At 40.0% G+C, this 23530-nt stretch overlaps 1 protein-coding gene across 2 annotated transcripts in view; it reads right to left on the bottom strand.

Moving 5' to 3' along the window:
- Positions 1-23530, bottom strand: part of rabep1 (rabaptin, RAB GTPase binding effector protein 1) — a 133048-nt gene that overhangs the window by 30559 nt on the left and 78959 nt on the right. Inside the window, exons 6-11 of one of the 2 annotated variants that reach the window (XM_041198089.1) lie at positions 23194-23332; positions 20861-21039; positions 18520-18657; positions 15261-15719; positions 13070-13174; positions 584-700 (exon numbers count right to left, since the gene is read on the bottom strand). In XM_041198089.1, the coding sequence (XP_041054023.1) occupies positions 584-700; positions 13070-13174; positions 15261-15719; positions 18520-18657; positions 20861-21039; positions 23194-23332 (1137 nt within the window). The remainder of the gene's footprint in view (positions 1-583; positions 701-13069; positions 13175-15260; positions 15720-18519; positions 18658-20860; positions 21040-23193; positions 23333-23530) is intronic. The other variant, XM_041198090.1, reaches the window with a different exon arrangement.

Here is a 23530-nt window from a genome sequence, read left to right as displayed (position 1 = left end):
GGATGAATCATCTAGCAAAGTAGGTTGTACAGGTCCCATCTTCCCCTGGGGCTGGTCCCAATGCCCTAGACATCTCAAGCCCTCCATCTCTCTACAAACTGCCCAGACTCAGCACTATGTGGCACTGCAAGTAGTTCAGAGATTACCACCTTCAAGGTCCTATCTTGATTTCTTAAATTCCTATCCTAATGGTAGGCTTTGTGCTGTTACATTCATGTTGTTTTACTGGAGGGGAAAGGGAATGGGGGAACGATGTTGCCACGTTTGCAAACTGAATTAGTCACCTCAGTGGATCTTTGTAATTAATCTTGGGTCACTCTGCACAGCTCCACTACAATGGAAATAAGTGACATCTTGCAACAATTTTTGCTGCCACTTGTACGTTTCACTGGAATAGTTTGGTATTTGTAAAAGTGATGATCCAAGGACTAAAAATCAGAACATGCTCAATTATGTTGTTCAATGCTGCATAAACCTGATTTAAAAGAAACACCTACTACATAAACATAGCTTTATCAGCACATCACAAATTCTGGATGAAACTGCATCTAATTACAAGTATTAGAAACACTATGCCAGGTACCTGGCTACTAGTGTCATCAGAGCTTTGTTTGACATAATCTTCCAGCTCCTGTTTCTCCTTCATTGTTCTTTCCAGCTGTTCATTGGCCTGGCGTAGCATCACCTGTAGCTTCTTTACCTGCAGAGATTTTTAAGTAGATACACACAATATCAGAAAGAATCCAATGTAAAGAATCACTTCCAGCTCAAGAAAAATTATTTCAATTATTTTTCTACGCAGTGTCTTGTGGGGAACAGGGGGAGGTTACTGATCTAATGTTCTGTGCGTGTGTGGAGAAAGTGTGAGAGCACACGAAGGAAGACTGTGCAGGAGAGAGAATTAGACAGCTATTAAGTGACTGATGGAGAGCGAGGAAGACAAAGTGAATGACCGAACAAGAGAAAGCTGAAAAGATCACCATCCTAAACTTTAACTTGTCTCCACAAGCGATGACTGGCATGTGCTTCCAGCAATTTTTGTTTCACGTGAATACAAAGCTTTGCCAAGAGTTTTAAAAAGCTTTATTTTACAAATATCTTGCATCCATTATGCAGTACGTGTATGTGGTTTTGTTGGTTTGTAATATTTTGGCAACCAACCACATTCACATTGTACAATTAGTGATAATTTGTGCCCTTCACACTCACACAGGATTTATAATGACATATCCATTACATGGCTACCAGTATGATGTCTCCATAAGCTTGTTCTCATACTATGTTTTTATCAGTACAGTTAAGCTTGAGGAAGAAACGGAGAAAAACTCAATACTCAACTTTCAACACACAAGCCTCAGGGAGCTTGTTGCTTTCTTTTTCCAAAAAGAAGAAATGACCACAGCGAAGCACAAGATCTCATTGGCAACACTTTAATGAGAGAAATAGCAACCGATAGAATGCTGCAAAGATTAGAGCTAGCTGAAACTTACTGTAAGCCTGTCGATTTCTAGGCACAATTTTGCTGCAAAATGTAGGATATCTGGAAACTGCAAACACTTTTTTCTCTCAAATAAACCCCAATCACGTGTTCTATTTGCATTTTGTGGCACTGTGTAGTCATGAAAAGTTTATGATCTAAAAATCTCAGTGATTTCCAGTTACAGAAATTGTCATTTAAAATAAAATGTGTTTTTACACCAATACACTGCATTTTTATAGCACTGCTGTAGCAAAATTAACCAGCCTGTATTCATGTGTCCTGTTCCAGTACCCTGTGGTTAGATCTTCAGCAATTTTCAACCTTACCTCCCTCAGCAAACTAGCATGCGTGAGGACTGCCCACGCTTTGAGTACCCCCACCCCCATGTATTTTTTTTTATAATTCATTTATAGGATGTAAGTGGTATTGTCTAGGGCAGCATTCAATACCCACCCCTAATTGCCCTTGAGAAGGTGGTGCTGAGCCGCCTTCTTGAACCGCTGCAGTCATGTGGTGCAGGTACACTCACCGTACTGTTAGGGAGGGAGTTCCAGGATTTTGGCCCAGCGACAGTGAAGGAATAGTGATATATTTCCAAGTCACGATGGTGAGTGGCTTGGAGGAAAACTTCCAGGTGGTAGTGTTCCAATATACAATACTGGGGTACGCAATATTGCTACTGTCTCCTCCATTACTGCTACATTGGCAGCATCCTCTTCTCTAGTGAAGACAGGTGCCAAGTACTCATTTAATACCTCAGCCATTTCCTCTGTCACCACTGGAATATCTCCTTTTTAGTCCCTAGATGCCCTGCCCTTCTGATTACCCACTTATTATTTGGTGTTGATAAAAGACTTTGGGTTCCCTTTTATTTATCTATTCTCATATGGTATCTTCGCCCCTCATTCGTTTTCTTAGATCGCCTCTGCATTTTCTTTATTCAGTTAAAGTTAATAAAGAAACTGCAAACACTTTTTTCTCTCAAAGAAACCCCAATCACGTGTTCTATTTACATTTTGTGGCACTGTGTAGTCTAGGCATCAATGCAATGCCTATCTTTAAGACAGAAAGTATAATAAAAAGTGTTGCTGAAAAAAGAGACATGTTGAAGCTTTTCGTCTTGCACACATCAGGACACTTTGCAAGAATATCAATACAAGGGGAAAACAACAATTCATACTGTGTGAAATGAGAGTGCTGATTGGTTGGCAAGTGGACTGTGATTGGTAGAGGCGTTGCCATAGAGTATATACCAATTGATGGTGACTGACTGTTAGCTGCCAAGCATGGTTTCAAATTTAAGCCAGGCAATTTGACCCTGATTGGTCAAGGCATTGCCCTGAGGAAAGAGTCAGCAAATGGCTGTCACTTATTTTGTTTAGCTGAAACATCACAATGTGTGTACATGTTCTTTCTGTCTGCAAAGAGGAGTGGTCCTGTGTATTCATATATGTAGCTTCCTGTACACACAAATGCACCACACTGCGAGCCCAAGCGACAATCTTAAATTGGTTGTCAGTGTAATTCTTAGCACACTGAGGATCATTTAGTAAATGTTGTCCAATCATGGAATCACATCTAATGTTTTGAGTTTTGCAAGCACGGGCTGATTGGGTATGGTATGTACTCTGCCTGTTGCGAACAGCGGCTGGGACATGCTGTTTGATATGATCTGCCAGTCTTTGGGCATACAGCCTACATGCCTAGTATCAAACTAGCTCTGAAATTCACATACCACATTACTCATTTGTGTGATAGGCAGAACGTCTCTTTGGCTTGACGGCAGCATCCTGTTAGTGGAAAATACCACTCGTGTTGCTACAGCATAGTAGCAGCGTGAAACAGCCAGCTTCACCTGTTGCTCAAATTTTGAGGTACTTTGCCCTTCCAGGGTAATCTGAGGTAGACTTTCTCTGTAGCACAGTCTCTTGGTCTGTAGCCTAGTAGGTTATTGCATTTCAAATGTATTTCTAAATATTTTTTAAATGCAATGAGGGTTTCTGCCTCAATCACCTTTTCAGGCAGTGCGTTTCATCCCACCCTCACCAACCTCTGGGTGAAAATAATACTCAACTCCCTTTAAACATTCTGCCAGTTACTTTAAATCTATGCCCCTGGCTATTTACCCCTCTGCTAATGGAAACATGTTTAGACTAGATAAACATCTAGTCTATCTAGACCCCTCATTTTATACACCTCAACCAAATCTCCCCTCAATCTCCACTGTTCCAAAGAAAACAACGCCAGCCTATCCAAAAAGAAAACCGAAAGCACTGGAAAAACTCAGCAGGTCTGGCAACAGAGAAAGAAACAGAGTTAACACTTCAAATCCAATATGACTCTTCTTTGGAATCAGTTCTATCCCTTTCTCCCTTTTTAAACAACGGTATAATGTTAGCAATCTTCCAGTATCACGCCTTTAGCCACAGAGGATTAGAAAATAATGGTCGAAGCTTCCATTATTTCTCATTTTGATTCTCTTAATAGCCTGGGAAACATTTCACCCAGCCTTCGTGGCATATCTATTTTCAAAGTTTCTATACTCCTTAATATTTCCTAATTCATTATGTTTATCTCATCCAATATTTCACACTCCTTCTCAACTATAGTGCCTCTTTTAATACCATCTTTTATGAAGACAGGTGCAAAATATTCATGTCTACATTTTCCATTTCTGTAGCCAGGTTACATTTTGAGTGTCTAATATACTTCATTCTTTCCTTCATTATCTTCTTGCTCTTTATGTATTTATAAAACATCTTTGGGTTATCCTTGATTCAACTTGCCAATATATTTTTCATGTCCTCTCTTTGCTCTGCTAATTTCCTTTTCAATTTCACCCATATGCTTTCTATACTCCTCCAGACTTTTTGCAGTATATAGCTCTCAGTATCTAATATAAGCTACCCTTTTATCCTACCCTGCATACTTTTTGATATCTTCACTGTGCTTCCGAACTTAGTGTTGACAGTGAAACTGCATGTACAGCTCTCAATTCCTTCATCTAAGTGATTGATAAATATAGTGAAAAGACCCTAGTACAGATCATTGGGAGACAGCACTAGCCACATTCATACCTAGGATTCTTCCATCCAGCTGTGCCAGTGTTTGGTTCTCCTACTTGCGATGGAACTGGTTTTCTCTAGAGAAACCAAAGTAACTGCAGAAAATGTCCAACACAATAACTAAAGTTCCAACCACCCGTTCTGATTTCACATCTTGTTCCCAACACAGGGATTCCCTTGAGGGAGCAATGTACAGGCAACCTTTTGGAGTATGAATAAGCATTTTAATCTGAACTATTCAATTCTCATGTGTTTCAGATATATTAAATATTATTTGCAAAGAGCACATTTTCAGATGGGTGAAAAGCTCAATTTGATTGGTCATTTTCTGCTACTTGCTGGTTTGGAGTTTGTGGCAATATGAAAAACAAATTGAATGATTTGACCACTCAGTTTTTTTGCTGCTCACTGGTTCAGTCAATGTCGTCTACCTCTTCCTCAGGTGTGATACCTGAAAGGCCAGGTGTGCCTCCAGCACCTGCATTTTAATTGTCAGTAGTTCTCACATGGTGATATGCCTGATAACACACTGTTTTATCATCACTCACAGTGTATCGGCCTGCTGCTAAGGTGGAGCTGCATGCCTTTAAGGCTACAAGTACAGCTGCTCTCAGTAGGCACATCCTAAGCCCATGCAACACACAATAGTCTGGATTTTATACTCAGCGACAAAGCAAAAACCGGGAATTTTTCCTTCCACCATAGCACCTTAAATCTGGTAACAAATCGAGGGGACATCTTGGAGTGCAGCAGCAGTAATGTCAGCAAGCTGACAGCCAACTAATCAAACCGAAAGTTCAACAGTTGGAAAAATCAACAGACTTTTAAAAAATAAAACATATGGGCGGGGTTTTCTGGCCCCACCCACAGCCAAGATCACCCAGTCCTGCTGAAAGTCAATGGGCTTTTGACTGACCCTCCGAATCTCCCACAGCAGGTCCCATCACAAGGGGGCCGGAAAGTCCTGGCATATGTTTTTAAAAATGTGGAACTTTTTTAATCATTGTGGTGAAATTTGACATTCCATAAATATAAAATTAGTTTTTCAGGGCCAGTGAAAATGCTTATCAGCAATTATGAAGTTAGAAGCTAGTTAAAAGCCTAGTCACACCTCATTCAACAAAGTGTAACTTTTTGCAGTGTTTTTACAGCAAGACTAACAGCAATAGAGCTGAAGTTCTTGTTAAGGGAGATAGCAGCCTATAGGAACCTCTACAGTGTACCCAAGGAGGTACGTAGACTTAGTGACAGCAACCTATTCTGCGCATGTCTGAACTCCCAAAGTTGCTGTCAGTTTTAGTGGAGTAATGGTAGCCAACAGTTTTGCAGTCATTACTGCAGCGAAATTCAGACCATACTACTATCACGGGCGCTGATGATATTCCCCACTTTTGATTTGTTCCTTCTCTCTTTCTAACTAACTATTTAATTTTGAACCAAAGTGGGACAGCTGCTGTGTACCAGAAAATGTAGCACATAACTGAAGTGCATAGTATGCAGAGTACTATTAAGTTGACTACTAGTTGAAACTTCATGGTATTGCACATGCAAAATAAAGACTAAACATAGGCTTATAATGAAGTGAGGTTAGATGTGTAGAATAATCGGATCGGGACCAGAAGCGTAATTCTACTCCCATTTTGAAGTCACCTTTCTTGTCCTCATTTTTATATTGTTATAAATTCCTATTTCTATATTTATAATGAAATTGCCCATGTAAACTTGTAATATTGTGATCACCAATGCCACTTGAAGTGATTGCACCAAGACATGTTCACATAGGCAGCTGCCACTGTAAATGGACAAAAGAGCTCACAATGAAAATAATTGCAGGGTGTGCACAGAACTTAGATTTTTAAAGGCTCAGAAATTGTTGGACTAATAACAGCACCTGCCATCATTAGTGTGTAAGAAAACCATTTGTGATGAGGAAGAAATATGCCACAAGTTGCAAATCACCACAAAATGCTAGATGATTTGTGCAGTTCGTCTGTTAGCCTGGCAAAAACAAGAGCTCATCACCAACTTGCCCCAGTGTCAAGGATATTGCTGGATTTGCTCACAATCTCACTGCAGGTACTTCAGGCACAAGAAGCCTGTCCCCACCAACCCCCATAAACCAGCTTATAGTTCACCTCTTTTCTATTTTTACTTAGTTCTGTTGAAGAGTCATACGGACTCGAAACGTTAACTGTGTTCCTCTCCGCAGATGCTGCCAGACCTGCTGAGTTTTTCCAGGTATTTTTATTTTTGTTTTGGATTTCCAGCATCCGCAGTTTTTTGCTTTTAAGTCTGCAACCAAAGTGACTTATGATCAGAATATGAAATTCAACCTTTGAGGCCCAGAAAGAGAACTGAAACTGTGGCGTCTCACTCCAGCATGTACTAAATTAATCTTAAAGGCCACAAGTTCTATTCTCTAACCACTGACTCCTTCCCTCTCCCTGGGAACTGTCCGAGGCCAGACTAGACCACAACACTGGCGTCATATTTAACCCTGAGATGAGCTTCTAACCACATATCAATTAAGACTGCCTTAGAAATACTACCTCTATAAACATTGCCCAGTCCTGCCTCAATTCATCTGCTGCTTCAACTCTCGTTCGTGCCTTTGTTACCTCCAGATTTGACTATTCTAATGCACTCCGGCCTTGTCTCTCACATTTTATCCTCCGTAAATTTAAGGTAATCCAAAATTCTGCTGCCCATATCCTAACTTGCACCAAGTCAAGTTCACTCATCACCCATGTGTTCGCTGCCCTACACTGACTCCAAGTTAAGCAACACTGCAACTTTAAATTTCTCATCTTTGTTTTCAAATCACTCCATGGCTTCACTCTTCCAATGATAAAATTAACATAAATAATTATGAATCAGGAGTTGAAAGGGAGGGAGGAACATAAAACAATTACAATCACCAGAGAAAGGGCACTGAGAAATTTATTAGAACTAAAAGCTGACAAGTCTCCAGGTCCTGATGGGCTTCATCTTAAAAGGAGTGACTGCTGAGATTGTAGATACAATCGTTTTAATTTTCCAAAATTCCCTACATTCTGGAAAGATCCCATCAGATGGGAAAATAGTGAATGTGACTCCTCTATTCAAGAAAGGAAGGAGACAGAAAGCAGTAAACTACACATCTACGAACATGCTGGGCAGGATTTAGCCCTTGTCAGGCGGGCTTGGTGAGGGCAGGCGGGAAGCTGACCGCTGCCAGTGATTGAGGCCGGAACATGATTTAAGGCCCGTTCAGCGTGAAACATGCCTGTGCGGGCGGTGGGGGTAGGTGGAGTGAGTGCGAACTTCACGAGAGTGCACTTGAGAATCTCCCTGAGGAACAGAGCTGCCTCAGGGAGATGAAGCATTTTCAAAAAACATATGCAAAATGTAATAAAACATGCCCCCTCATGTGACTCTGTCACATGAGCTGGGACATGTTATTAATTAAATTTAAATTTTTTTTATTATTTGCTTTAGGAAACCTCATCCTGCCCATGGATAAGGTTTCCTAAAAAGTACAAAGGCCAGGCAGTGAAAATGTCAGTCAATTGAGACTTCAATGGCTTTAACAGGCCTTTTAATTGTCGGCAGGTGGGCGCCTGCCCATCGGGATAAAAATTTTGCCCACGAAATAGGGGAAGTAGGCCATCCGGCCCCTCGAGCCTGCTCCGCCATTCAATAAGATCATGGCTGATCTATTTGTGTTTCGAGTTCCACATTCCCATCTACCCCTGAGAACCTTTGATTCCCTTGCCTAACAAGAATCTATCTACCTCTGCCTTAAAAATATTCAATGACCCCACCTCCAAAGTCTGCTGAGGCACAGTTCTGAAGTCACACAACCCTCAAAAAAATTTTCTCATCTCTGTCCTAAAAAGGTGACCCCTAATTTGAAAAAAGTGCCCCCTAGTTCTGGATTCACCCTCAAGAGGAAATATTCTTTCCACATCCACCTTATCAAGACTATTCAGGATCTTATATTCTTCAATCAAGTCACCCCTCACTCTTCCAAACTCCAGTGAGAATGAGCCTAGCCTGTCTAACCTTTCCTCATAAGACACCCCGCTTATTCCAGTTATCAATCTAGTAAACCTCCTCCAACACATTTACATCCTTCCTTAAATAAGGAGACCAAAACTGCACACAATATTCGAGATGCAGTCTCATCAATGCCCTATATAACTGAAGCATAACATCCTTAGTTTTATGTTCAATTCCTCTCGTAATAAAGGATAGCATTCCATTAGCCTTCTTGATTATATACAGTACTCTGCGTACTAACTTTTTGTGACTGATGATCCTTCTGCACCTTGGAATTCTGCAGTCGTTCTCCATCTAAGTCATACTCTACTTTTTTATTCTTCCTGCCAAAATAAATAACTTCACATTTTTCTACATTATACTCCATTTGCAAGATTTTTGCCCATTCACTCAACTTATCTATATCTGTCTGCAAACTCATGTCTTCTTCACAACATACTTTCCTACCTATCTTTGTGTCATCTGCAAATTTAGCGACCATGCCTTTGCTCCCCTTATATAAGACATTGATATAAATTGTAAAAAGTTGAGGCCCCTGCGGGACACCACTAGTCACATCTTGCCAATCAGATCCATTTATGCATACTCTCTTGTTTTCTGCCAGCCAGCCAATCCTCTATCCAGGCTAATATGCTACCCCCAAAACCATGAGCTTTTATTTTCTGCATTAACCTTTGATACGGCGCCTTATCAAGTGCATTCTGGAAATCCAAGTACAGGCTCCCCTTTATCCACAGCACGTCATTGGGAAATTGCTAGAATCTACTATTAAGGAGGTTATAGCAGGGGCACTTAGAAAATCTCAATACAATCAAGCAGAGTCAACATAATTTTGGGAAAAGGAAATCATGTTGACTAATTTATTCGAATTCTTTGAGGAAATAGCAAGCAATATGGATAAAGGGGAACCTGTGGGTGTACTGTACTTAGATTTCCAGAAAACATTTGATAAGATGCCACATCAAAGGTTACTAGGCAAAGAAAGAGCTCATGGTGTAGGGGTGGGGTACATATTAGCACAGATAGAGGATTGGTTAGCTACAAGGAGGCAGAGAATTGGGATAAACGGGTCTTTTTCAGGTTGGAAAGCTGTGATAAGTGGAGTGCCACAGGGATCAGTGCTGGGGCCTCAACTATTTACAATTAATGACTTTGATGAAGGGACCCAATGTATGGTTGCTATATTTGCTGATGGCACAAAGATAGGTAGGAAAGTAAGTTGTGAAAAGGGTATAAGGAGCCTGCAAAGGAGCATAGATAGGTTAAGTGAGTGGGCAAAAATTTGGCAGATGGAGTATAAAGTGGGAAAATGTGAACTTGTCCACTTTGGCAGTAAGAATAGAAAAGCAGCATATTATTTAAATGGAGACACGAATTCTGAAATACTGAGGGATCAAGTGATTAGAAGGCAAATGGAATGTTGTTGTTTAATACAAGGGGAATGGAACATAAAAGTAGGATGTTTTGCTACCATTGTACAGGATCTTGGTGAAACCACATCTAGAATGCTGTGTACAGTTTTGGTTTCCTTATTTAAGAAAGGGGGTAAATGCATTAGCAATTTGGAGGAGGTTCATTTAACTGATACCTGGGATGGGGGTTTATCTTATGAGGAAAGGTTGGACAAACTGAGTCTGTATCCACTGAAGTTTAGGAGATTGAGAGGTGATCGTATTGAAAAATATAATTTCCTGAGGGGGCTTAACAGGGTGGATACTGAAAGAATGTTTCCCCTGTGGGAGAAACTAGAACTAGGGGGCCAGTCTAAAAATAAGGGGTCTCCCTTTTAAGACAGAGGTAAGAAAAATATTTTACTCTCAGGGGGTCGTGAATCTTTGGAACTTGCTTCCCCAGAGAGCAGTGGAGGTAGGGTCATTGAATATTTTTATGGCAGAGGTAGGCAGGTTCTTGACTAACAAGGGAGTCAAAGGTAAATTAGAGTTGAAGCCACAATCAGGTCAGCCATGATCTTATTTAATGGTGGAGCATGATCGAGGTGCCGAATGGCCTGCTAAATGCTGCTAATTTGTATGATTGTATGTTTCCTACCTCTAAGTTTCTCCAGCCCTATAACTCAGATATCTGTGCTCCTCCAACTCTGGCCTCTTGCCATCCTGGATTTTAATTGCTCCATCATTAGCAGCGGTGCCTTCAGCAACATAAACCTCCCTACCTCACTCTCTTGTTTTAAGGTGCTCCTTAAAAGTTAGCTCTGATCAAACTTTTGATCGTCTACCTTCATATTGCCTTATGTGGCTCAATGTCATCTTTTGATTGATAATGCTGCTAAACTCCTTGGGACTTTTTATTACGTTATAGATGTTATTTTGAAATGTCAGGCATTGATGATGTGGTGAAGTAATTTGACATGATAAATTTAATTTCTTTCCTTTCCCTCAATCAGATCTTTCCTTCTCTGTTTTTTTCCCTTTCCTTATCTAATTTTACTCTAATTCACTCTATTTCCCTCACCATTATTCCAATTGTTTTTTTTTTCATTGGGTAAGGAGATAGACCACTGGACACAATGCTCAGGAGGTCCCTGATGCTCCTCAGGGCACTGTTATCAGCTCACATTTCCAGCAATTGGCTGCACAAAAACGTAACCTAAGGGTGTGGTAAAAGATATCCAATTCGTGGCTCTTGCTGCAAGGCGACCCACTCCAGCATTTTGGGGGTAATAAATTATCCAGATAAGACTCAAATGAAAAGCAATGGTTACCACAAAAAAAAACAACTTGCTTTCTTCCCATAAAGAGGATTAAAAATAGACAGTGGTGCAGGTAAAACTTTCCACTGGTGCAACTCATGTTGCATTAGTTAATTAACTTTTATTGTTTGAATGAAACTCCTAATTGTAGAGGGGATTGGATAAATTGTTGCACGTATATTACAAGCTTTGGTGACTCAAGCTGTGGTATTATTTTACTGTACCTGTCATTAAATATGTAATATTTATTTTTAACTGTAGAACGAGCAGAGGAACACAGGACGAGAGCCGTCACTGATTTAAAATGCAATTTTGCATTGTGAAATATTTTGTTTGTACAACTGAGTATTTACTATTTTCTTGCTTTGTTGTTACTGATAAAAACTTACAAGCTTATGGTTGTTTGGAGCAAATCAGAAGCAGAATTATTGTTAACTGCTACCAGGTAAACTTTTGATCAACTCAAACACTGCTATTTATCAACTCAATCACTCCCCCTCTTTAACCAAGGGGTGCTGAGGCCATTACAATACTCCAGCTGTTTCTCTCTTTAGATCTTGGAATATTTGCTCAGCAACAATTTGCATTTATATAGTGCATTTAATACCGCAAAATGCCCCAAGGTGCTTCACAAGAATATCAGACAAAATTTGACATTGAGCCAAAGGAGGAGATATTAGAACAGGGGCTAAAGTTTTAACGGGCATCTTACAGAAGGAGAGACAGGAGAGGTTTAGAGAGGGAATTTCAGAACATAATAGTTGGGTGAAGAAAGTGAAGATTCACAAGAGACTGGAATTGGAGGAATGCAGGTCCTGAGAGAGTTGTAGGGTTGGGGTAAGTTACAGAGCCAGGGAGGAGCAATATTATGGAGCAAGTGGACATCAGTATAAGAATTTTAAAATCAAGGTGTTGCCAGAGTAGGTCAGTGAGCACATGGGTGATGGGTGAATGGGGCTTGATGTGAGTTAGGGCAGCTCCATTTTGGACAAGCTTAGGTATATGGAGAGTTAGATGGGATGGTGGACAGGGAACAGTGTCTGGGAGTGGCAGAAATATTGGTGAGGGTTTGTTCGTAAGATCATTGTGTCAGGTCTTCAAAATTGTATTGGGGTTGAATGGCAGGAGTGTCAGCTGGCTGGTTCTCAATCATGAAGTTTTGCTAAAAAGGGGTTTGGGTAGTTCCACCTGAAGGGCATGCTAAAAAATCCAATTCATGGTCCAGGACATTAGAGATTCAGTGCAACAGGTAGGGTCATTTGTAGAAAAGAGAAGGAAATGTAATTGGGGTGAAGTTTGAGAGTTTTTATTTGTGTGAATTGTTTTCAGCTTGTTATGGGATGAGCAGCTAACTGTGAGATGAGCTATTACAGCACCGTACCTCAGAAGTTACATGAAGGCATGTGAATGGGTAGAACGTATTTATACACTCTCTCTTCAGTGAAAAGTAAACAGAGAGAAATAAAATTAAGGATTAAGATTTTTATACAATATGATTTGTGATTAACAAAGTAATAAATTAGGAAATGATAAAATAACAGGTTTAAAGATTTAACTCAGGAGAAGAAAATTAACCAGCATCTCTGACCAAACAGATGATGCTCCATGATGGGCACCAGAAATTGTATATAATGATTCAGACAGAAAACAGTGCCAAAAGATTGTCAATTATACTGAACATTTATCATCGGATTAGGAGCTGAAACACAGCAGGAGAGTTGTCCATATAACAGAGAACTAACTAAGTAAATCCCACACAACAGTCAGTCTCACCTGGTCCCGGGTCTCTGCCTCCTGTACTTGGATTGCTTGAAGCTGCTTCTCGTAATTTGAGCACATATCACAGCGGCGACCCAGCTTGTTTCCAGCATTCTGTACCTGCGGGGAAATATTAGTGAAAAATGCCAGATAGTAAACAGTAATGTGTAAATAGAGGCAGAAATGAATAATTGTAAAAATATGTTGCTGATTCCCATTCAGGAAGATGGATTCACCTTGCAGCAGCAATATATGTCCTACGTACCCTTAGATCATCATCTCTCATATCTCAAGAAACAGGTCAACAAAGTGCTAGTCTTTCTACCAATGTGCTAGACATAGCTAAAGGATCTCTCCAAAAGTGGCTCAGGTCAAAAATCCTTTGATTTTCTCATCATTCCCCTCTGCCTTGGACAGCATTTGGCTTTTATCCATCACCCCTCCATAACAGCACGACGGAGATCAACAACTCACTGCATGATTTTGCTGACACTAAACCTGCTTCCTTATCTTGGGGGAGTTTCACCTCACTGCATTTTTATGCTGAATTCAGAGAATTCATACATAATATCCTTAACCCTTTGAACAGCTTTTTAAATTTAAACAAAGGAAACCATTGAGTTATCCTTTAATAGAGTCAACATTGACTAAAAGTCCACCAGTTGGGTAGGAATGTAAAGCAGGGCAGTTCATTTACAAAAATTAACTCCTGTCCCAAAGGTTTATTTTGGGGATAGAATGAGGAGTGGGGAAAGACGAGGGGAGGAGAGAATGCCAAGAGTGATTTAGTGGAGATATAAACCAACCAAGTGTAATTTGCAAGCATACTGAATCACATCATGTGAAGATCATTCTTACATTCCAAGCAGCAGAATTAGATACTCTTCAGGAGGACCGATTTTGGATATCATAATAACGGGACATTATATTGTTAGAAATATTACTCACTCCAGTGCTATACGGCTATTGTAGTTTAAGTTTCAAAATTGTACTCATACTGGTTATGTGTTGGTTTCATACTCTACTTATAATGTATTTAAATCTACAACCAAAGTAACTAGTTGCATTAATTCTTGGAGCATTTAAGTGAATCTTCTTTTCATTTGAATTACATATTTTTACATTTGACTGAATTCCTAATGACAATGTTTTTAATAAATATTACTGATGAAACACATCACCATGCTTTCCACATGAAAATTAATTTTTTTTAAAACAACGAGGTTTAAAAAGCAGCTGCTCAAAACCAATTTTTCAAGAGTTATTCTACCTTTGTGAGCATAAAAACAATATGTGGAACAGTCTAAAGATATCCATATTTCCAACACAGGCCATTTGTCCCAGATGGTGGCCTGCAATTCAAAAATTAACTGCATCATAAAATTTCCTCATCTCTTTGAAATATTGGTGTGAATTAGCATTTGAGCAAAAGAATTCAATTAAACTTGATAAGATCAGCTTCTTAAAAGAGAGGTTAAGGGGAAAATCTGCCTTTGGAATCCCAGACAACCAGAAAAGCTGTGGAGGTGGGGAAATTGTGGATTCCTGTGAACTGCAGCTCCCCGTTTTGTTAAGCTACTTCCAGCTATAGTGATCAACAGGGGATTATTGTTCATAATGTTTTGGCACAGATCCGATCAAAAGGATTCTGGATAGAAACAGTACTTTTGGATGCTCTGACTTTTTGGAACAACAAGTCTTGTGCAAGATAAGCACTGTACTGAGAATTACATGTTATAGGCCTACAGCTTTTCTGCAGCTATTACATTTGAAAATATATTTTAGATCAATCAAGAGAACATGGTGGTCAAAGCCCAGTTTAAAATGGTAAAAATGGTAATGGTTAGTCTTGGGGCTATCCCATCCAAGACATACATAAAGGTTATATATGGTTCAGTTTGCAGGAAATATGGATCAACTTAAAGAAACTGTCTTTTTCCTTTGTCAATAAGGTTGAAGTGTTGGAAGAAAGGTCTAACAGTAATAGCCAAAACAACAGTCTTCAGCTACAAGTATTTATACACAGGCTTTGTTCTGAAATCAGCATTTTTTTAAATAGTGTTATGCTCAAGGAAACACAGCAATAGGCTTGTTTATGAGCACTTAAAAGGTTTCACAACAAAATTCTAAAATGGATAAGTGAACATGAGGCCACATGAATGTTTAACAGATATACAAGTTAAAGTTTGATGTTTAAAATACTCACCTCCTGTTGAAGTAAATTCCATTCCTTCTCACTGACCATTCTATACCCACTGGGAGCACTATCCACCACCTGTGTAAGACTTGACAAAAGGGAAGCAGTCTCCTCTTGCTCGGGTGTGAGTGCTTTAATTGCCTTTTCTTGATCTTTTGTCAGGGTGAAGGAACCAGACATCTGGAAAGAGCCAACTGAGACTGTATCAAAGTTCTCAGAAACAGAGTCTGCTCCAACCAATGGCCCAAAATCTGACTCATCCAGATTTCCTGCTGATTTCGCCTTTTGTCCGCAGCCCAAGCTCTTTGATTGCAAGGAGCCTGAGGTGCCTAGACTGTCAGTGGACTGCACTCTTCGTAAGCCTTCTCGAAATGGCTCACCATCTTGTTTAGTAGCAGGACCTGCCGTGGAGGCCGACAAATCAGAATCCAAGGAGTGCACAGAACCGTGTATGTTATTTCCACAAATCTAGAAAAAAAGGACAAAATTCATTTGAAAAGTTATAAATGACAAGCTATATTGTTTCCAACCTACATAAATGGCATTTCCACAACATCTTAGCATTTTTGTCATTCCTACAATGCCAGTCTGATGGACAATGTCTGCAGTTGCTCAGGAGATAACATATCTATCATAGCTAACATACAAGATGCCAACCATGGTCTAATAAAGAGTCATACGGACTCGAAACGTTAACTGTATTCCTCTCCGCTGATGCTGTCAGACCTGCTGAGTTTTTCCAGCCATTTTTATTTTTGTGGTCTCTCACCTCAGAGGCAAAAGGTTGTGTGTTAAACACCCACTCCAGAGACTTGAGCTAACAATCCAGGTTGACACTCAGTGCTGCACTCTCAGGAGTATCATCGTTTGATGAGACGTTAAATTGAGGGTCCGTAGATGGTGAGATATTGGCCAAGAATCATCAAATCAGTTACTCTGATTCACTCAATGTAATGTGTGAAATGACAGAGCGTGACATGGAATTTTGGAAGTGCAAAAAAGTCTGACCAATAAAATTTTAGGTTGTGTTATGTTATGGCAGGTATTTGCTGGGCTGACTAAATCCCACAGGGAAACTTGGCCAAGCTAAAGCAATGATTTGCGATTTGTATTTTTATTATGAGAAGGTACGTGTACTGAAGTCAGAAGTAAAGATTCCACAACCACCCGGAGATTTTAAGTATTAAATTAAAGCAATTATTAACAAAAGAAAAGAAACCTTAAACACATGTTAAATTTAGTTACACAGTTAAATGAAGTCTTTAACATTTCCCAAAAGATTTTTACTTAGCTAGACTCACAAATAATCACCCTTTTCCAGGCAACAGCCCCTTTAGATTTTTAATCTATAAAACATCCAGTAATATTACTGCAAGGCACTCACTGCTGCTATAAGGGAGGTATTTCACAAGCTTCTCTCTCCCTCTTACTCAACAATGGAAATCCAAGGGTGTAACAAAATCTTGCTTTCTGGAACAACTAGAAACTTCTCTGGTGTGGCTAGAAACTGCTTCTTTCACAGGGCTGTGCGCGCACAGCATACTCTTCAAGGTCACATGGCCATACCTACAGAGTTTTCAATCTTTCCTTAAATACATTTTTTCCCTTTCAACTTGAAACCCAGTTGTTCTCAACTACCTTTTGAAAGTTATCTTTCCCAGAATTTAAAAATCTTTCATGTTGTCTTTATGGCCACTACTTTCAGGAAAAATAAAATTAATAACTTTGCCTTTTTCCTTTACGATCTTTGCCAGTTGTAAAACTTTATTTTTCCTCTTTGAAATTCAATAGCCAAAAACTCACTCATTTATCTCCTAACACAAATTCCTATTCATGTTGTATTTACTGGTATCCTACCTTAGCTCACTCATCCCCACTTCAAAAATGCCTGCTTTACACCCAACCCTTTGATGCCTTAAACCTTGCAGTCTGACTGTTCAGTCTAATTAAACTAGTCACAAACATACACAACATACACACAGCCCCCACAAGCCTGCTTCACAGTATCTCACAGTAATATTGAAAAAAATATTTTCTTTACAATTGGTATACAGCACAGCAATTTTCATTAATTAAAACTAGATTTAAAAAAAATCTACAGTAATAAAATTGTCTAAGTAGAAGCAGTCTGTGAATTATTTTTCTACAATGGGATTCACTGGTTAAGTTCATCATACTTTAAAAATAATGGACTTTATAAGTAGAGACAGAGTGTACTAAAGCAAGGAAGTTATGGTGAACCTTTACAAAACACTACTTTGGACTGGAATATTGTGCCCAATTTTCTGCACCACATTTTAGGAAGGATGTGAATGCTTTATAGAGGGTGCAGGAAAGATTCACATGAATGGTTCAAAGGGTTGAGGGGCTTTAGTTACATGAGTAGATTGGAGAAGCTGGGGCTGTTCTTAAGGAGAAAAGTTGAGAGGAGATTTGATAAAGCTATTCAAAATCATGAGGAGTTTAGGCTGAGTAGATAGGAAGGAACTGTTTTTATTGGCGAAACAGTCAAGAATCAAAGGACACAGATTTAGTGATTGGCAAAAGTACCAAAGGTAACCAAGGTAACATGAGGAAAAACTTTTCTATGCAACAAGTGGTTAGGACCTGGAATGCACTGCCTGAGAGTCTGGAGGAAGGTTCAATCGTGGCTTGCAAAATGGAATTGGATAAATAACTAAAAGGAAAAAAAATTACAGGGCTATGGGAAAAGTATGGGGGATTGGGTCTAGCTAAATTGCACTTGCAAGGAGTTCAACAAGTCTAATGGCCTGCTTCTATGCTGTAACCATTCTATGAATCTATAGTTATTGGCAGCCCTCTGTTACCTCAATCTAAATGGACACTCCACAACTACGAACTTAAGACAGTTAAGCCACGGGAGGTATTATAGTCGGTACCTAATTCTACCCTCAGTAAACATCCATAAGTGTCTTGTGAGCAGGGATTAATGGGCAGTGGTTAGGAATATTGAATGATGATCAGGAAGTCAGACATATTTTCTGCCCTACCCTGAGGACGCAGAATCCAATTTTAGCACTCTCACTGTGCTTTAGCCAACATGAATTAACTCAATACACAGCTGGGACTGACCAGCAACTTTCCTTACCTGTAGGAATCCCCACCTTACCATATGGTGTACTCTCATACTGAGGCATTTCAGGAGCTCCCATTCACCCATGATGATCACTACAAGAATTTGCATAATCACTTAGAAATGCCCTAAAATGCTATATAACCATCGTTGTAGAATAGTTACAGAACTGACCACTTCAACATCTAAGACACCGAGAGATTTGGCAGGAGATTCCACACGTGACTGGGAGTTCATTACAGATCCTTCTTCTTCAGTCTCCGGCTGCTTCCTCTCCTTGACGTTTTTGAGGCTCCGCTGTTCATCATGTGCCTGAAACAGGAATGCTTACTTCAGAATGTGTCTATTCATGAGGTGCTCTTAACATACTCACATCTTCACAATGTAACCAGTAAACAATAACAGTGCGGAACTCAAGGGTGCAACTCAAGACTCTTAAAAAAGCAAATACCTGTGTACACTTTCATCTTCTATCTGAGCAAGACTGCCACTATAGCAGCTGAAATAAGGCATGGTTTTAAAGATTTGCAGTCATGTTCACATTAACTAGACTGAGACACACAACAGACAAAGAGAAACCAGCGCCATTAATACTTCAAGGAAACAAAAGTGATCAGTAGTTCGTTTCAAAGCTTTCCATGTAGCTCTACAATCTAATAAATCTATACAGCAACTTCATTTTAAAACGGGCTAGAGATTTAGAATATATATTAAATCAGAGCATTAAGATCGGAACTATTTTAAAGTTAATTTAAGCAAGTGCAAAAAAGCATCCTTTACCAGTTGACAATTGTACATTAGTAACAGCAATTGTTCCTTCCTCTATTCAATGAATCACAGAATGCTCACCACACATCCCATTGAAGCTGGGTGATTGCAGGTAGCATTGCAGACATATTGACGTAACTTCAGTTCACTTCACTGGCCCACTAACATAAACCCAAGTAAAGTGGGGAATGTTTTACTCCCTTGTTACTCTTCTCTTCCACCACTGCCCAATCTACTTGGACTCAATGGATTATCTGGACATTTTATTTTAAACTTGCCCTGAAAAAATTAACTCCTTTCTTGGGTCTGGTTCCATGGCCACTGGGTACACGATGGCACCTCATCCACGTGCCCATCATTTATAAAAGGAGCTTTGACAGCAAGTATTCAACTGTGTGGGATTCACAGCCAGTCCTCACATCATCCACACAATGTACTTCCAGCAAAGGCTATTGGATAACCATTGAGACCATGAATGCTGGATAAGTTACTGATGTTCTGTCACATCCATTTCTGGTATCAGCAAATAGTACAGGCAAGGGATGACAAGTTTAGGACTTTCTTGATCCATGGGCCTCAAACTACTCATTAAGGGAGGTTTCCCTTTGGTAATCTTCTTGAAAAGTATTCCATTTTGTCCTTGTAAGCATACTGCTTTGTCTTTGTACAAGACTTTGGTTAGGACTCAGTTAGAATCCTGTGCTCAGTTCTGTCCTTCTCACATGATGGTTGATAGTGAGGCTTGGGAAAGGATGCAGAGGGCTACAAGATTAATTCCTAGTTTAACATATCTTAGCCAGACAGACTCAAAAGAGCCAAATCTTTATAATTTAGGGAAGGACATACTCAGGGATGATTTGATCCAGAGTTCATTGGATGAAGAAGGGCTAGACTGTGTTGGTGTAGATCAACTGTTTTAACTAAATAGGTTAGTGAGAACCTGGGGTCACTCTTACAAGTTGTGTAAGGCCAGAAATGAGTTAGCTAACAAAAGGTGATGCTTATCCCAGAGAAGTGGACCTATAGAACGTCAGTCTGTGCGGTAAAAATCGATTCCCTGAGTTCCCTCCAGCGAGAACCAGGTCAGTTTCTTATCTCACTTTGTATAAAAGAGAGAGACCACACAGAATGATCAGGGACAGAGACATCTCCTGGACTAGTTTTGATTGCCTAATGGAGTCAGACAGGAATTTTCCAGTTTCTCCCTCCAGCCATGCACACACCTTCACTCGCCTCTCTCCCAATGAAGTGGAGAGTGTATGAGTTATGATGTACAAGACATCACAGTAGGGGACAGGTTGAATGGTTCAGGTCTTTTCCTGTCCATCATTTTATGAATCTTTGTAAAACAAAGTTTATCCCAATGAGGTAAACAATTCATGTGACAAGAATTCCTGCTTTCCATCTTCACTAACACAACTACTCAACTGAAAGCAATGAACAACATGATCAGACTAATTCTCTACGAGCAAGCTTAAATCAGTACATCAGGGTACTGTTTTAATTGAGGCCAGCAACTTGCCCAACGTGGAGGCCATTGATACTTTGCTGCATTTTATTAAAAATTTCAAACTCTTACAAGGGTTTCTGCATCTTGCTTTAAAAGATTGAGAAAGCAGGAACACAGTAGGAGAATCAAAATGTTTTGAGAAGCTGAATTTCCTAAGATACAGTCAGGTCCTTGTTTGTTTCATTCCTTCTGCTACTCAGGTAAACATTCGAATCACGGATTTGAAGTCTTTCATACTTGCTCCTTCTTTTTCAGCTCTTCAACCTGCCGAAGCTGCTCTGAAGTGAGAACGTTCTCCATGCGCTGCATATCCCTCATGAGGAGCCGCTGGGATTCTAGGAACTGATCATTGGCCCGCTGCCATGTGTATTTCAACTGGTTGTGCTGTTGTCTTTCTTGTTCCAAAAGATGACACACTGAAGGGAACATTTAAACAAACTGAAGTCAGTGAACTACAGGTTTCCATTAGGTTTCAAACCCAAGTCAAATGTCACCAAATGAACCAGGCCACATGTTTACAACAATAGCTTTAGGCATTTATAGAGTGCCTTAAGCGGGGTAAAAAAAATGCCAAGGTGCTTCACAGGAACGTTATCAAACAAAATTTGATCTCAAGCCATATAAGGTGATATTAGGGTAGGTGATCAAATGCTTGGTCGAAAGAGGTAGGGTTTGAGGAACATCTTAAAGGAGAAAAGAGAAGTTGAGAGGTTCAAGGAAGGCTTAGAGCTTAGGATCTAGGCATCTGAAAGCACGACTGGTAGTGTTCAAGTGTCCAGAACTGGAAGAATGCTGAAATTTCAGGGGGGGTTGTAAGGCCGCAGTGGATTACAGAGCTAGGGAGGGGCAATGCCTTGGAGAGATTTGAAAACAAGAAAGAATTTAAAAACTGAGACATTGCCAGACTGGGAGTTAATGTAGGTCACGAAGCACAGGGGGTGATGGGTGACCAAAACTGAAGATTAGGATGTGGGCAGCAGATTTTCAGATGACCTCAAATTAATGGTGTGCCATCAATGGAAGGTGGAAGGCCAGCCAGAGAGCAATGTTCCCTCCTAAGCTGCATTGTTGCACAGGAACTTGAAAGTTCTCATGCAGGCCAGACACAAGTTGACTCCTTTAAGTTACTGCGGTGTGCAGCAGCACAAAAAAAAACCTTAAAGGGACTACGCACTTAAACAAATCCCACGAACTCCAAAAAAATTTAGAGGGTACATCACCAGAGAAAATTGAACTACTCTAGAGGTAAAAAAAAGCATGGGAGAGAAAGTAGAAGCAACATCAAGAATGTGGAATCGGACAGTCTTTGTGATGGAACAGATATGTAGTCAGCAACTCATTTAGGGAATAAATAGACACCAAGTTAGTAAACAGCCTTGTTCAGTCTCAGACACTTTCCAGGGAAGGGATGGAGTTGGTGGCTAGGGAATGGAGATTATGGTGAGGACTGAAGACAATGGGTTCAATCCTCTCGATATTTAGTTGGAAGAAATTTCTGCTCATCTAGTGCTTCATGTTGGACAAGCAATGTGACAACTTTCAGGCAATACAGGAGTAGAGGGAGGTTGTGGTGATGAAGTAGAGTCGGATATTGTAAACTTACATGTTGAACCTGACGTGGTGTTTTTGGATAATGTCATCAAAGTTCAGCATATAGATGAGAAACAGGAAGGGGCCAGAGACAGGTCTTTGGGGAAGTCCAGGGACAGTGGTGGAGGAGTGGAAAGAAATGATATTACTCTGGCTCTGACTGGATAGGTAAGAATGGAACCAGGTGAGGGCAGCGCCACCCAGCTAAACAACCGAGAAGAGGCCTTGGAGGAGGATGGTATGGCCAATGGTGTCAAAGATTTCAGACGAGTAGAGAAGGACAAGGAGGGATAGCTTACCATGGTCACAGTAACATAGGATATTGTTTGTTAATCCTGTTTCCAACATTTAAACGTTCTGGATTCAATGCCAGTATTCAATATCAACTCTTTTTATTTAACTTTTACCTCATCTTAATGCAACAATTAAGGAAGAATATACTAAAGCACTGAAGATTCTAAATTAGAATAGATGATACCGAAGAAATTTCTACTCTGAACAGAGAAAAGTCTTTGCACACAGGCAGATGAGACTAGCAGTGCCCTCAAGTAGTATGACTCGGATTTGTGCTTACAGTGCCAGATGGTATGCTTCCCATATCGGGGAAAGTACTAAACACAAGCCTTACACTCTTCCCCTACTCTCACAAAGAGGCGAATTATTCCAAGACACCTTTCCACATTACAAGTTATGAAAGAGCGACAAAGGCCTGGAAATAGGTTAGTCCGTGATCAAGGGGTGGTGGGAGACAGAGAGGAAGCTGGAGAGGAGAGAAACATTATCTAAATAATACAGAAGCTACAGAATAAAATGACAGCTATGGGGAAGTGTTCTTTTGAATTTAAGAAGTGTTTTCTCATATTCCTATTCTTCTTTCCTAAGGCATCAGTGATTCTTCTAAATTTCACTCTAACCTCAAGGATAAGTTCTCAGTTTAACAATTTATAGCTTTTAAAATTATTAGCTCTTCTTTCAATTACCTTCATGCAGCTCTTTGCGCAGTTTCTCTGCATCTTCCTGCAGCACACTTTTCTGTGTGTTGAGAACAGCAACATACATTTCCAGGTCTGTCCTGCAGGATTTCTCAGTCTCAAGATAATGGTTCAGCTCTTTAACCTGCTGAGCACATTAACCACTTCAGTCTCTTTATATACAGTGAAAACATCCATGTGGATATTCCTTTGTTTTTCAATTAATGATACTTTTCAGTTTAGCTGGTGAAACAAATTTCACTGACCTCACATTATTACAAATGCCCAGCCTGCATCACTGTATGCTTCCCGCCCATTCAAAACATACTTGTATATTTGGGAAAGG

Source organism: Carcharodon carcharias, chromosome 10 (assembly GCF_017639515.1).
Source record: "Carcharodon carcharias isolate sCarCar2 chromosome 10, sCarCar2.pri, whole genome shotgun sequence".
NCBI classification, from domain to species: domain Eukaryota; kingdom Metazoa; phylum Chordata; class Chondrichthyes; order Lamniformes; family Lamnidae; genus Carcharodon; species Carcharodon carcharias.
The sequence above is the reverse complement of the archived record's forward strand: the minus strand, read 5'-3'. Positions and strand labels throughout refer to the sequence as shown.